The sequence below is a fragment of the Genypterus blacodes genome, unplaced genomic scaffold, assembly GCF_046128005.1.
Source record: "Genypterus blacodes isolate CSIRO-AG114 ecotype Tasmania unplaced genomic scaffold, CSIRO-AGI_Gbla_v1 ptg000005l_1, whole genome shotgun sequence".
Taxonomy (NCBI): Eukaryota; Metazoa; Chordata; class Actinopteri; order Ophidiiformes; family Ophidiidae; genus Genypterus; species Genypterus blacodes.
Genome location: NW_027466819.1, coordinates 2,485,719 through 2,498,972, shown reverse-complemented (window position 1 = coordinate 2,498,972; position 13,254 = coordinate 2,485,719). Strand labels below are relative to the sequence as shown.

At 44.3% G+C, this 13,254-nt stretch overlaps 3 protein-coding genes across 3 annotated transcripts; 1 reads left to right on the top strand and 2 right to left on the bottom strand.

Annotated features, from left to right (window-relative positions):
* The first annotated feature begins 68 nt into the window (after window positions 1–68).
* Window positions 69–6,551, top strand: parp2 (poly (ADP-ribose) polymerase 2). Its single transcript, XM_076148381.1, has 17 exons — window positions 69–222; window positions 747–953; window positions 1,041–1,232; window positions 1,362–1,432; window positions 1,542–1,592; window positions 1,756–1,852; window positions 2,046–2,121; window positions 2,205–2,307; window positions 2,462–2,615; window positions 2,790–2,931; window positions 3,054–3,117; window positions 3,198–3,332; window positions 3,995–4,122; window positions 4,322–4,421; window positions 4,634–4,732; window positions 5,137–5,261; window positions 5,973–6,551. Exons 1-17 carry the CDS (start codon window positions 156–158, stop codon window positions 6,130–6,132), a joined length of 1,971 nt encoding a protein of 656 aa, XP_076004496.1. The 5' UTR covers window positions 69–155; the 3' UTR covers window positions 6,133–6,551.
* A 1-nt stretch (window position 6,552) lies between these two features.
* On the bottom strand, window positions 6,553–9,316 carry LOC142998789 (protein lifeguard 1-like). Its single transcript, XM_076148384.1, has 6 exons — window positions 9,194–9,316; window positions 8,262–8,544; window positions 7,976–8,176; window positions 7,433–7,561; window positions 7,061–7,204; window positions 6,553–6,849 (listed from the first exon to the last, which is right to left on the bottom strand). Exons 2-6 carry the CDS (start codon window positions 8,541–8,543, stop codon window positions 6,715–6,717), a joined length of 891 nt encoding a protein of 296 aa, XP_076004499.1. The 5' UTR covers window position 8,544; window positions 9,194–9,316; the 3' UTR covers window positions 6,553–6,714.
* A 451-nt stretch (window positions 9,317–9,767) lies between these two features.
* Window positions 9,768–12,524, bottom strand: LOC142996680 (protein lifeguard 1-like). The gene is made up of 5 exons (XM_076147691.1): window positions 12,086–12,524; window positions 11,804–12,004; window positions 11,247–11,375; window positions 10,882–11,025; window positions 9,768–10,658 (listed from the first exon to the last, which is right to left on the bottom strand). Exons 1-5 carry the CDS (start codon window positions 12,329–12,331, stop codon window positions 10,524–10,526), a joined length of 855 nt encoding a protein of 284 aa, XP_076003806.1. The 5' UTR covers window positions 12,332–12,524; the 3' UTR covers window positions 9,768–10,523.
* Between the last annotated feature and the right edge of the window lie 730 nt (window positions 12,525–13,254).

The following is a 13,254-nucleotide window of genomic DNA, read 5'->3' as shown; positions in this document are numbered from 1 at the left end:
TTAAATCGAAAATATAAAAGAGGGATTTGAAGAATAAGGAGTGACCCTCTGTCTCACACAAACGATCTTCCGCCGCTCCAGCTACTAGGAAGCTGTGGTGGTGCGGACTTTCTCCCGCCCTGTACCGCGGCTGACCTGCTTATTGTTTTTTAACTATGAGACGAACAAGATCCACAAGGAGTCAGACCGCAGCAGAAAATGAAGAAGTTCAGTCTAAAACAGGTTTGTTGACGGAAGCGATCAACGGAAGTCCAGATCGATTACATTGCTGATCCGCTCTGGACATTACCTCGCTACCGTCACTTTGTTGCTGTTGTTGTGAAGTTCTCAGTAAACAACAAAGTAACTGATCGGGATGATGAGAACGTATTAAAATATTCTAATTATCTGCCACTTCCGTAATAACCCCAAAGTCTCTGATCCATTAAGACAATATTGTGCGTCTCTCGTCTTATTCTTCTTAAATCATCACATTTGAGATGTCTTTCGAAGTTGCTCAGTGGGAAGTGTGTTAGTTTATCTTAATACCTTTGAATAATTTCTATAATTAAACACTCAGCAGCTCTTGTTGAAAGAGTGATCATCTAAAAGCTGTTATTTATGTCATCATTAGTGGTTTGAATCTGTCCGAGATGTTTTAACATGCATTCCAATTTATTGATGTTAAACTATGAATTGTATGTCAGAGATTCTTCACACACAGTAATAAGCTGTAAACATCGCCGCTCTCCTGTCTGTGTGCTCAGTGTGGCAGTGGGAGGGTGATGAAGGTCAGTGGGAGCCGTACTCGCCTTCAGATTGCGCCTTGTTGGACTCGGCCGTCGCCTCAGGGAAGAAGTCGCTCACTCTGACACTGAGCTCCAGGCCCTACAGCGTGGATCTGAAGAAGATGGTCCAGATGAATCCTGTCACCAAATACAAGAGGAAGATTCGCTCTCAGTCAGTGAAACCAGGTGGACGTTTGGTTTCTTTCTTTCTTTCCTTCTTTTAAAAATCTAAATTGTTGATAGTATTTAAATGGTCTCTTCTGTTCTATTTAGATATTCTGAAGGAACCCAGTGACTCAGAGGAGACCAATGGGAGACCAGCTGAGGTTAAAAAAGAAGAAGAGGTTAAAAAAGAAGAAGAAGAGGGGGAGCCTGAGGAGCAGCCTGCAGCGAAGAGGAAGAGAGGGCAGAGCAAGAGTCAAGCAAAGACCAAAGAGATACCAAAAGAAGAAGAGCAGAGTAGCGGTAACATGAAACACTTCATTTTATAATCTCCTGTATGAGAAACACACAGCAGCATCAGGGTATCAGCATCTTGTTGATGTGTGTTCATATGTGGGTCCTGTGCTGATCTGTGTGTGTGTTTGGTCACAGAGGTGGTGAGGACGGTGGTCATGAAGGGAAAAGCTCCAGTGGACCAGGAATGCAAACACAAAGTGGGAAAGGTGCAGCATCGCTCCAATCAGTTCCCTCATGCATAATTAAAGTAGATGTTTGATCCCTCCCAGATGCAGTTTAATTGTTGTTCACCTTTGTTTGTCTTTCTCCTCCCAGGCTCATGTTTACAACGAGGGAAACGACGTGTACGACGTGATGCTGAACCAGGTGAAACACATCAAACAATAACATAACAAAGTAGTGTTGAATGACTGGGATGATCTGAGGAACTAAAACTATCTTACTGAGCTTTAACAGGATCTATGAATTGTATTTTAACTTTATATTTCTAAATGCAGGAATGTGCTGAACACTTTTTCTTATTTTACAGACAAATCTTGACTACAATAACAACAAATACTATCTGATCCAGCTGCTGAAAGACAACAACTCCCTGACCTACACTGTGTGGATGAGGTGGGGCAGAGGTGAGTTCACTCCACTTTCACTCCACACACACTCCATTCATGTAAATGTCTGAATTTTACTGGGAAATGAACACAAGCAGAGTCTAGCTGAGGTTTGCTAACACAGCTCTGCTATTCAGAGGCTCTATTCCCCCCTGAAGTATAAACCTGCTCTGTTAAGTTCTGTATTTTAGTGATGTCTTTGTCTCTGCAGTGGGGAAAGTGGGACAGAACAGTTTGACAGCCTGTGATGGGAACCTGCAGAAAGCCAAAGACCTCTTCACCAAGAAGTGAGATAGTGTCATTAGAAAGCAAAGCGTACATGCTGCTGGATTCAGACCAATGCTGAAACATGAAGCATTTATTCCTACAGGTTCTTTGAAAAGACCAAGAACATGTGGGAAGACCGGCAGACGTTTGAGAAAGTAGCAGGAAAATACGACATGTTGTTCATGGACTACAGCAGCAATGAAGTGGTAAAGATGTGGTGGGAATGTTTCCACTTATGTCCTCCCTTAGTTTCCTTCACTAAAGCCTCCATCCTGTCCTTCCACATATCCTTGTCTGTGTGTGCACCATTCTGTCCCTCCTTCCTTGTTTTCTTTTCAATATGCCTGTTTAATGTTCCAGGAGGAGAAGCAGAGCAAACTGGACACTGGACCCGAGAAGAGAATCTCCAAGCTGGACAAGAAGATCCAGTCGCTGATAGAGCTCATCTGTGACCTGAAGGCCATGGAGGAGTGTGTGCTGGAGATGAAGTTTGACATACGGAAAGCTCCTCTCGGTCAGTCTGACACCATCAAGATCACTGCAGACTGAAGACAGCATCCTTGCTTTGGTTATCAAAGCTGTTAGCTTCGTATGACAAAACAATATTCCAGATTTAATTATGCACGTTAATGAATGGATCATCCATGTACAGTAGCGCTGAATGCAGTTATTCTCTCTCCACCTGAAGGCAAACTGACCTCAGAGCAGATAAGCGCCGGCTACACTGCGCTGAAAAAAATCGAGGAGTGTTTGAAGAAGAAGAAAGGCAGCAGCCGAGAGCTGCGGGACGCTTGCAGCCAGTTCTACACACGAATCCCACATGACTTTGGGTATGAAATGTGCCGCTGGATAGGCAGAGAAGAGATGACTTCATAATGATTGGCTTTCAAAGCTATTGGTTGATATTTCCCGTCTTCATGTTCATTACTCACCAAATCTTTTCATCCTCCAGGTTGAAAACTCCACCACTCATCAGCTGTGAACAAGATCTGAAGGACAAAATTGCTCTGTTGGAGGTAAAGGAGATCTAAAGGAGGCGTGTTTGTTCTTGTTTCATCTGTTTTCTATTTCCAATATGCTCTGTTTGGTCTTCCAGGCTCTGAGTGACATCCAGATAGCTGTGAAGATGGTCCAGTCCAGCGGGGACAGTGAGGAGCATCCTCTGGACAAACAGTATCAATCGCTCCACTGTCAGCTGCAGCCTCTGGAACACAGCAGCGACACTTTCGGGGTTTGTGGGCTTGAACTGAAACCAATTCGTTCAAAACGCTAGGTTATATGGGCTGATAAAAGTCCTTTGTGTCTAGAGCTCCCCCAAGTGGTCATAAAAAGCACTGCATTGTAATTTATCACTAAGGTGCCACATTTGGACACTAAACTACATAAAGATTTTCTTTTCACCTTGAAAATGAGTAGAGATGAAACATTTTCAGTTACAAACTTTGCATATCGGCCTTGTGGTTGTTATTTATGTTATTCGTCCTTTCCTTTGGGTATGTAACTGTAGGATTAAGAGGCTAAAGAGGGAAAGTATAGACTGCTTTAAATAGCTTGGGTTGGTATTTTTGTTTCAAGAAACCCATTGTTTCTTACTTATAGTCCCCACGTAGCTCTGTTGTGTTCATAGGCGTGTCATTGTGCACGTCTGCACTCAGAGAGGCTCCATTCAAACCTAGCCAATGAAATGGACCATGTCAGAATACCGGTTTATCCACCAAAGACAGCCTCAGTACAACCACAGGACCTATTGTAGCTTGAATCAAAGGCACATAAACGATCAGACTCCTCAGTATTTAAATGCTCATAACTCACATAAAAGTATAATAACTTATTTACACTGTGGTCCCTTGCTGGTGTTCCTGTTTTGTAAACTCTCCTCTTTGCTGTGTGAAGCTCATAGAGAAGTACCTGCAGAGCACACACGCCAAAACCCACAGTGACTACACCATGACGGTGCTGGACATCTTCTCAGTGGACAAAGAGGGCGAGAGGGACAACTTCCTCTCACAGATGCACAACAGGCAAGAGCAGCTAAGAGTGCAGCAGCCCGGATACATGACAGGACAGGGTTGGTTCATGTGGTCTCAGGTGTAAACGATCTGTGTGTGTGTGTGTGTGTGTGTGTGTGTGTGTGTGTGTGTGTGTGTGTGTGTGTGTGTGTGTGTGTGTGTGTGTGTGTGTGTGTGTGTGTGTGTGTGTGCGTGTGCGTGTGTATACCAGGACTCTGCTGTGGCACGGTTCCCGCCTGTCCAACTGGGTCGGCATCCTCAGCAAGGGACTCCGAGTGGCTCCACCTGAAGCTCCCGTCACTGGCTACATGGTAGGAGGGACAGGATGTTCTTTGGTCCTTTCTCACAGCAAACATTCCTACATGTCACAGCAGAAACAGCACAGGGGGAACTAACAACATCAATAGTGGCTCGTTGGTTTGTCTGCCAACATGTAAATCACCAGATTATCGCACCGACACACCTGAAAGCTGACATAATGCAGCCATTACTATATAAATACAAATATATGTCTTTTGTCCAGTTTGGTAAAGGAGTCTACTTCGCTGACATGTCGTCAAAGAGCGCCAACTACTGCTTTGCCTGTGAGAATAACAACATTGGCCTCTTGCTGCTGTGTGAGGTGAGTTGTGTTTTGCCTTTTGTCCCACCAGCTGAGTGAGAGAAGAACTTGTACCTGCCAAGAAAAACATTCTGCCTTCCACAAGAGTTTAAGCGGTTTGTTTGTTCTTAGGGAATCTATACTTTGCGATCGCAAATTAGTTTTATTGAGTCATGCAGTGTGTGAAGACAACAAAGAGACAAAGAAAGAATCATACACTCTTTCAAACCTTCCTATTGTAGCTTTCACAGCAGCCATTTGTCACCTGTGTCAAACTAACATGAAGCTGATCATGGAAGAAAAGGGTTAGGGTTAGGGTTAGGTAAGTGAAATTGTTTGTATCATTGGTTGGTGTTGATATCCCTCTACAGTTATCAGTCAGAAGGTCGTTGTAATCTATAATCAATGTGGATGTGTGTTTGCAGGTCGCGCTGGGCGACTGTAACGAGCTGCTGGACGCCGACTATGATGCCAACAATATGCCCACTGGAAAACACAGCACCAAGGGCTTGGGACAGACGGGACCTGACCCCAAAACATCTGTCACTCTGTTAGTCTCTCTCATTATCCTGATTTCATACAGACAAGTCATCGATTCCACTGTTCACAGTGTTGCACACCAGAAATCATTATGTGAGAAGGGAAATGTGGCCAATACTTTAACAAAACAAAGCATTCAGGACAGGAAGAAACAGGCAGAGCAATGTGTCGACACATCCTCCCTGTTATATTACACTAAATTGAAAATAAAAAGCATAATTCGCCCACTTGAACATGTTTCCTACAGTTTTCACGACAGGTACCTTGACATCTACCCTCTTAATCAGTGCTTAGTTGTATACTTGTTGTCATGACGTCAGCCTGTTTGTCTGAGGCCTTACAGAAATGTCAGTGCTTCATTTCAAGAAGAGGCCTTTTGGAGTAGAACCACTTAAATGAAAGTGCTGCAGGTAGATCTCCGCTTGTTCTCTGGTGACTCATACTTTAATGGACCGACCTTGCATCGCTCATTCATCCTGCCCTCTCTCCCACTGTGCCACTTCTCTAACTCTGAGGATTCCCTCTGTGCACTCTAAAACATGATGTTGTTACAAAACCAGCAACCCTGAGGTCCTCAACAGACCATATTAGGGTTTTTGTTTTAGCCCGTGACTCAAATCCTAATTTATTTGACAGTACTGCATTTGCTTCACTTCATCTAAAGTCTTAAGTCTTCTGCGTTTGTTCTCTCTAACATGTTTTGTTCCTTTGTGCTCCTCAGAGATGATGTGACGGTGCCAATGGGACCTGCAGTGAAGACGTCTGTGGGTAAAAACAGCCGGTACTCTCTCCTCTACAACGAGTTTGTGGTTTACGATCCTGCCCAGATTCGCATGAAGTACCTGCTGCGGATCCAGTTCAACTATCCTTCCCCGTGGTGAGGCAGAGCGCTGGGTTCAGGCTGCTGGATGGCGTCGTCGCTCCTTGTTGCTCACTGAGATGCTGTGTCATTAATTGTTGGTTTTGTGTTGTTGGACCAGTAAAGGTTGTCTGAAGTTGCATTTTGTCTCCCTGTTGTCGTTCACATCAGTCAGAAAATTGTTGTTTACGTCCATTTAATCTCTGGAGTCGAGTGCCACCTGAGTTAATGAGTTGACACATGGCAGGTTTACAGGGCAAAACAAGAGGACGAGGAGGCTTGATCCATCTGATGTGTCCTGTTGCACTCATGTTTCCATATTAATTGCATTTTGCTTTTCTGTGTTGATCTGAACCAAAACATGTTGGGTGGGTTTGATACTTATTATTCTTTATACTGTAACTGCCAGAGTGTTAAGAAATTAGAAACAATAAATTCAATACATGCTTGTTCAATTAAACATTTTTATTAAAGTAAAGCCAAGACAAAAAGTGGATTGTGCTTTGATTTTCCAATCATAATTTGTTCATTCAAGACAAAGGACAGGTTTATTTAGGGTTCACTGTGGAGTGTGTGCATGTCTACACGCCTTACGTCTACGTTCTCACCTCCTCCCCAGCAGGTAGAGGAAGATGAGGACTATGTCCAGGTAGACATTGAGGGCAGCATTGACGTAATCCTCCGGATCCACGCGGTGGCTCATACTCCCGGTCATCAGCTGAACGTCAATCATCAGGATCTGAGAGGAGAGCAGAAGATCGAAGGGTTGTTACTGCAGGTTGACCTTTGCACTAGTTAATGTTAAGAAATGTAAAATGTAATCTACACACACACATAGCTACATTCAAATCAATCAAATCCGTTGGTTCCTTCAGAATGAACCAGGACAGAAGGAACTATTGCTGCGTCTGCATCTTCATTCATTCATCTCATCCTCCCGTGTCCCTCACCAGTGAGTACAGCAGAGCTCCCAGACATCCATAGAGGAGCTCAGTGATGTAGGAGTAGTAGAAAGTGCAGAAGATCCCGAACATCATCAGGTCCACGACCAGAATCAGCAGAACACCGGACCATATGGTCATATCAAAACGAGTCTGTAGACAACACAGCCAGGCATTAGGACATGCTATTCAATCATCTGGTACATTCTATAGTACATACTGGATTCTGCACGGTACACTTGACACGTTCAATAACAATAGCTATAGTAGCAGCCATTAATATTCTGGTAACTTCCTCCTTAAAATGATGGCTCAGCATAGAAGCAGTTGATAAGTGTGTGTGTCTATATGCAGGAGGCTTCACTTCTCTGTGTGTCTGACCTGTAGTGAGAAGATGATGATGGCAACAGATACGGCGATGGTTACTCCCATGGTGATGACCACACTGGTGGTGTTGTGGAAGGAGGCGATGGTTCCCACCATGTAGGATAAGCTCAGGTTGACCACCACCTGCAGACACAACAGTCAATCTACATTTATAGCTCCTCCTACAATTATGGGTTTGTTGTCACAGGACTTTCCATGCTGTCTGCTCCGTCTGAGTGCCTTGTAGTTTACATATACCTCATAGTTTGTTTTGCTGCAATTACAGTTGTTGTTGTTGTGTAGAATTTGTATACATTTGCAGACACAATAGCAAACCACAGGAGAAATGAACTCCAGCCCAGCAGTGTGTGTGTCAGTGTCAATGCGGTGTACAGGAAGCCATCGCAGCAAAGGAACACAAATGTCAGCCAAACCTCAACAAGCAACAAGCAACAAAAGAACAGATCCATCTTAACTAACTTCCTGCATCCAAATATGTCAAAGCAAAAACCTAAATGGTCAGGACCACGAATAGATTTCTCCATTGATCCAACCCACCAGTGCCACGATGTTCCAGGGGTGACGCCTGCTGAAAGACTTGCAGCAGCTGAGAGCGATAGCGACCACAATGAAGATGACGAAGGAGCTGATGTAGGCGCCCAGGTTTTGCTGCACGGCTTCTTTAACCACGTTGGAGAAGGTGAACACACACACAACAGTGAAGGTGAAGAGCAGCATGAGAGTCACGATGCAGAACACCTACACAGAGGCACATCAAGACGTCAATCAACTAATCAACACAGCAACAAATAATTGTACACAAATATTGAAGCTGAGCACAAACCTTCCTCACAAAGCCCCTCCTCACTGTGCTGTCATCGAAAGAAGACGAAGCTAGAAGTGGACTTGTGTCTGACGTGTCTATCTCTTGCTGTATATCCCTGAAGGACTGATATCCCCCCGTGGTGGGCTCCGTCTGCATTTTGGATGGAGAGTAGGTGGCCGGGGCTGCAGAGTAAGGAGGGGGCTCCTGGGCCTGGTAGGTGTAGGCCGGTGGAGAGGACAGGTCAGAGCCGGGGACATCCTGCGTCTCTTTGGAAATGACGGGAGCTGTACTTCCTGACATTCTGGACAAAACAAACCAGAGTGAAACCAAACCACAGGTCAGAATATGTGGTAGTGGGATATGAACTGTGTGCTGGCAGAAGTGGGTACTCCCAGTTTTGCGTTATTAAGGTTACGATGCACAATGTGATGCTTGATGATGAGAGAGGACGAAGTCCAAAGGTAACACTGAAACTTCCCTTCTGCCTCTGTTATTGGCCAAACTCGTGATTGGCACTGGTTTATTGATCTTTATTCAGCTCATTTAAACTTATGAAAATGTGTTTGTGGCTTTCCAGGCAAAGCTGTGAAATCAGCAAAACTGACCACTGCTGCTTCACAAGGGTTTCTTCCTGTTACTGCTGAAGACCTTAAGTTAGGGGCCTTTAAATTACTCAAAAGGTCTTAAAGAGGCTCAAAGTTATTAGCAACATTTACTTTAAACTATCTGTATGTGCGACACGAGCAGTAACAGAGCGATGTGTGATAAATACACAAGAACTTTAGCGCGTTTAAACCATCGTGAAGTCAAATGTCTCATTGTTTTTAATGTACAGCACTGTACACAAAACAAATTCCCCCTTAAGAACAATAACATTTATTCTAGTCTATTCTAAATAGAGCAGTAGAATAACAATGATTTCCCAAACAGAGCATAAAGGCTGTGCTTACCTTTGCTGCGGGCGGTGCAACTGTGTGAATGAGCGCTCCGCCGCACTCACGCTGTCGTTTATGCCGTCAGGTTTCACTTCCTAACTCGCCAAAGTGAAGAAAAAAAATCTTGCGTGAATTTGGAAATCCACACGTTGCGCAAGACTGCTGCGCCCGAGCTCAGCATCTGTCAGTAATCAAAGTGATGCTCTGAAGGAACCGTGGTGCCTCCAGAGGGGCCACAGGAAAAGTCAGGAATTGCTTAACTTCTCTTTTTTAGACTTCAGAATCCTTTTACTGTCACTTCTGTATTCTGTCCACACCCACACTCGAGTCGCTGCGGCGTTTAATAGTCTTCATGAAGATGACGTCGTGCCTCAAGTAGCACGGCACTGCAGCAGCAACAACTCTTACTTACAGTCTTGTTATATTCTGTGTGATCCAGACACATTGGAAGAATCGTCGCATTCCTCTCGCCGGTGACTGATATAACCCGACACGCTCAAACAACCACACACACACACCTCAACACTTACACACAAACGCAGGCAAAACAGACATACACAGAACATCTGTCACACATATTTATTGTAAAAAAAAATACATATAAAAACAACTTCTGAGACACAAAAGATCGGCGCTTAGAAACAGTATATTGAACAGACAAAGACCAAGCGGTTTCTTGAATTGCATTACATATTTACAATTTTAGTAAATAAAAACTCAATTTGTTTTAATACCAGAGTAAAGGCAGATTGTCCATGTCGAGGGGATGCAAGATAAGATACCACTGTGGTGACGCAATCAATAAACATTCTCCTCTAATACGCCGCATACCAGTCTCAAAGCGGGAACTGATTCACGTTGGTCTCAGATTGTCTTTACCAACCACCCTTCCATCCATCACAGCCAAAGTATACATGTGTACTTTGAGTAACATCAGAACTCATTGTCACCACAAAAAATTGTTTTCTTTTCAAGATACCTGTTTAATGTTCCAGGAGGAGAAGCAGAGCACGCTGGACACTGCACCTGAGAAGAGTTAATGAGTTACATTCTGACCAGCCGTGAGTCCCTCTGGGTCAGCACCAGGCTGAAGTGACACATGGCAAGTTTACAGGGCAAAAGAAGAAGAAGAGGAGGCTTGATCCATCTGATGTGTCCTGTTGCACTCATGTTCCTATATTAATTGCATTTTGCTATTCTGTGTTGATCTGAGGCAAAACATGTTCATGAAAGTGGATTTTGCTTTGATTTTCCAATCATAATTTGTTCATTCAAGACAAAGGCCAGGTTTATTGAGGGTTCACTGTGGAGTGTGTGCACGTCTACACGCCTTACGTCTACGTTCTCACTGATCCCCCAGCAGGTAGAGGAAGATGAGGACTATGTCCAGGTAGACAATGAGGGCACCACTGACGTAATCCTCCGGATCCACGCGGTGGCTCATCCTCCCGGTCAACAGCTGAACGTCAATCATCAGGATCTGAGAGGAGAGCAGAAGATTGAAGTTGTTACTGCAGGTTGACCTTTGCACTAGTTAATGTTAAGAAATGTAAAATGTAATCTGCTCATACACACACACATACACACACACACACACACAAATCAATCAAATCCGTTGGTTCCTTCAGAATGAACCAGGACAGAAGGAACTATTGTTGCGTCTGCATCTTCCTTCATTCATCTCATCCTCCCGTGTCCCTCACCAGTGAGCACAGCAGAGCTCCCAGACATCCACAGAGGAGCTCAATGATGGAGGAGAAGTAGAAAGTGCTGAAGATCCCGAACATCATCAGGTCCACGACCAGAATCAGCAGAACACCGGACCATATGGTCATATCAAAACGAGTCTGTAGACAACACAGCCAGGCATTAGGACATGCTATTCAATCATCTGGTACATTCTATAGCACATACTGGATTCTACATGTTACACACGGTCAGTAACAATATAGTAGAGAAGATATTTTTATTCTAGTAACTTCCTCTTTAAAATGATGGCTCAGCATAGAAGCAGTTGATAAGTGTGTGTGTCTATATGCAGGAGGCTTCACTTCTCTGTGTGTCTGACCTGTAGTGAGAAGATGATGATGGCGACAGATATGGCAATGGTTACCCCCGTGGCGATGACCACACTGGTGGTGTTGTGGAAGGAGGCGATGGTTCCCACCATGTAGGATAAGCTCAGGTTGACCACCACCTGCAGACACAACAGTCAATCTACATTTATAGCTCCTCCTACAAATATGGGTTTGTTGTCACAGGACTTTCCATGCTGTCTGCGCCGTCTGAGTGCCTTGTAGTTTACATTCTGTATTGCTGCAATTACAGTTGTTGTGTAGAATTTGTATACATTTGCAGACACAAACGCAAACAGCAGGGGAAATTAACCAGCCCAGCAGTGTGTGTGTTTCAGTGTCAATGCGGTCTACAGGAAGCCATCGCAGCAAAGGAACACACTGCCCTCATTTCAAATGTCAGCCAAACCTCAACAAACTGAGGTTTTCATTTGGAAGCAACAGAAGAACAGATCCATCTTAACAAACTCCATGCATCCACATACTGTATGTGAATGCAAAGACAACTGGTCAAGACCTACAAATCAATTTCTCTATTGATCCAACCCACCAGTGCCACGATGTTCCAGGGGTGACGCCTTCTGAAAGACTTGCAGCAGCTGAAAGCGCTAACGACCACAAGGAAGATGATGTAGGAGCTGAGGTAGGCCCACAGGTTTTGCTGCACGGCTTCTTTAACCACGTTGGAGAAGGTGAACACACACACAACAGTGAAGGTGAAGAGCAGCATGAGAGTCACGATGCAGAACACCTACACAGAGGCACATCAAGACGTCAATCAACAAATCAACACTGCAATAAATAATTGTACACAAATATAGAAGCTGAGCACAAACCTTCCTACAAAGCCCCTCCTCACTGTGCTGTCATCGAAAGAAGACGAAGCTAGATGTGGACTTGTGTCCGACGTCTCTATGTCTTGCTGCACCATGGATGGAGGGTAGGTGACCTCTGCTGCAGAGTAAGGAGGGGGCTCCTGGGGCTGGTTGGTGTAGGCCGGCGGAGAGGACAGGTCAGAGCCGGGGACATCCTGCGTCTCTTTGGACATGAGGGCTGTGAGAGCTGTGCTTCCTGACATTCTGGACAAAACAAACCAGAGTGAAACCAAATCACAGGGCAGAATATGTGGTAATGGGATATGAACTGTGTGCTGCCAGAAGTGGGTAGTCCCAGTTTTGCGTTATTAAGGTTACGATGCACAATGTGATGCTTGATGATGAGAGCCAAACTCGTGACTGCCACTGGTTTATTGACCTTTATTCAGCTCATTTAAACTTATGAAAATGTGTTTGTGGCTTTCCAGGTAAAGCTGTGAAATCAGCAAAATTGACCACTGCTGCTTCACAAGGGTTTCTTACTGCTGAAGACTTTAAGTTAGGGGCCTTTAAATTACTCAAAAGGTCTTAAAGAGGCTCAAAGTTATCAGCAACATTTACTTTAAAGCACAGGTGTCACAGGCCGAATCCGGCCCGCCGAGTCATTTTATGTGACGAGAGCAAAGAGCTTTTACACGTACATTGTCCATACCCACAACGCATGTCGATTCTGTGACCCACCCGCGAAGTCACGGCATTTCGCGATCAAAATGCAGCGTTTCCACATCAGCATTAGATCAGCGCTAAACGAAGGGTGATTTTCCGAGGATAGATTCTCTGATAGGCTATTGCGGTGCGCGATGGGAAGAGGAGCCATACAAATAAGTATCGCCTCAGGCAAATGAATGAGGCCATACTTCTTCATATCGCAGTAAAGGTAATTTGTCACCTTATTATTTTGTTAAATAATAAGTTGCAGTTTTATAAATTACAATGTTTGAAATTCCAGTGGAGTTTGGAAGCTAAAGGTGTGTGTGTGTGTTGGGGTGCGAAACTATTCTTATCTACAGAAGGGGGGGGCCTGCAGAAAAACTTTGGGAACCACTGACTTCAGAAATTCCAGGTTGTTTATCGTATGTTTTGTAAAAAGATAGTTCAATAAAAGCACATTTGCAATATGAACCTG

What these genes read in the sequence shown, in the direction of transcription:
- LOC142996680 (XM_076147691.1), bottom strand. Translation starts at nt 12,331, where the DNA reads ATGTCAGGAAGCACAGCTCTCACAGCCCTCATGTCCAAAGAGACGCAG. An exon ending in CCTGGAACATCGTGGCACTG is followed by an intron (nt 11,376 to 11,803) that starts GTGGGTTGGATC and finishes TTGTGTCTGCAG; the next exon opens with GTGGTGGTCAACCTGAGCTT. An exon ending in GAGCTCTGCTGTGCTCACTG is followed by an intron (nt 10,659 to 10,881) that starts GTGAGGGACACG and finishes CTCTCCTCTCAG; the next exon opens with ATCCTGATGATTGACGTTCA.
- parp2 (XM_076148381.1), top strand. Translation starts at nt 156, where the DNA reads ATGAGACGAACAAGATCCACAAGGAGTCAGACCGCAGCAGAAAATGAA. An exon ending in AGAAGAAGAGCAGAGTAGCG is followed by an intron (nt 1,233 to 1,361) that starts GTAACATGAAAC and finishes GTTTGGTCACAG; the next exon opens with AGGTGGTGAGGACGGTGGTC. An exon ending in ACGACGTGATGCTGAACCAG is followed by an intron (nt 1,593 to 1,755) that starts GTGAAACACATC and finishes CTTATTTTACAG; the next exon opens with ACAAATCTTGACTACAATAA.
- LOC142998789 (XM_076148384.1), bottom strand. Translation starts at nt 8,543, where the DNA reads ATGTCAGGAAGTACAGCTCCCGTCATTTCCAAAGAGACGCAGGATGTC. An exon ending in CCTGGAACATCGTGGCACTG is followed by an intron (nt 7,562 to 7,975) that starts GTGGGTTGGATC and finishes TTGTGTCTGCAG; the next exon opens with GTGGTGGTCAACCTGAGCTT. An exon ending in TCATCATCTTCTCACTACAG is followed by an intron (nt 7,205 to 7,432) that starts GTCAGACACACA and finishes TGTTGTCTACAG; the next exon opens with ACTCGTTTTGATATGACCAT.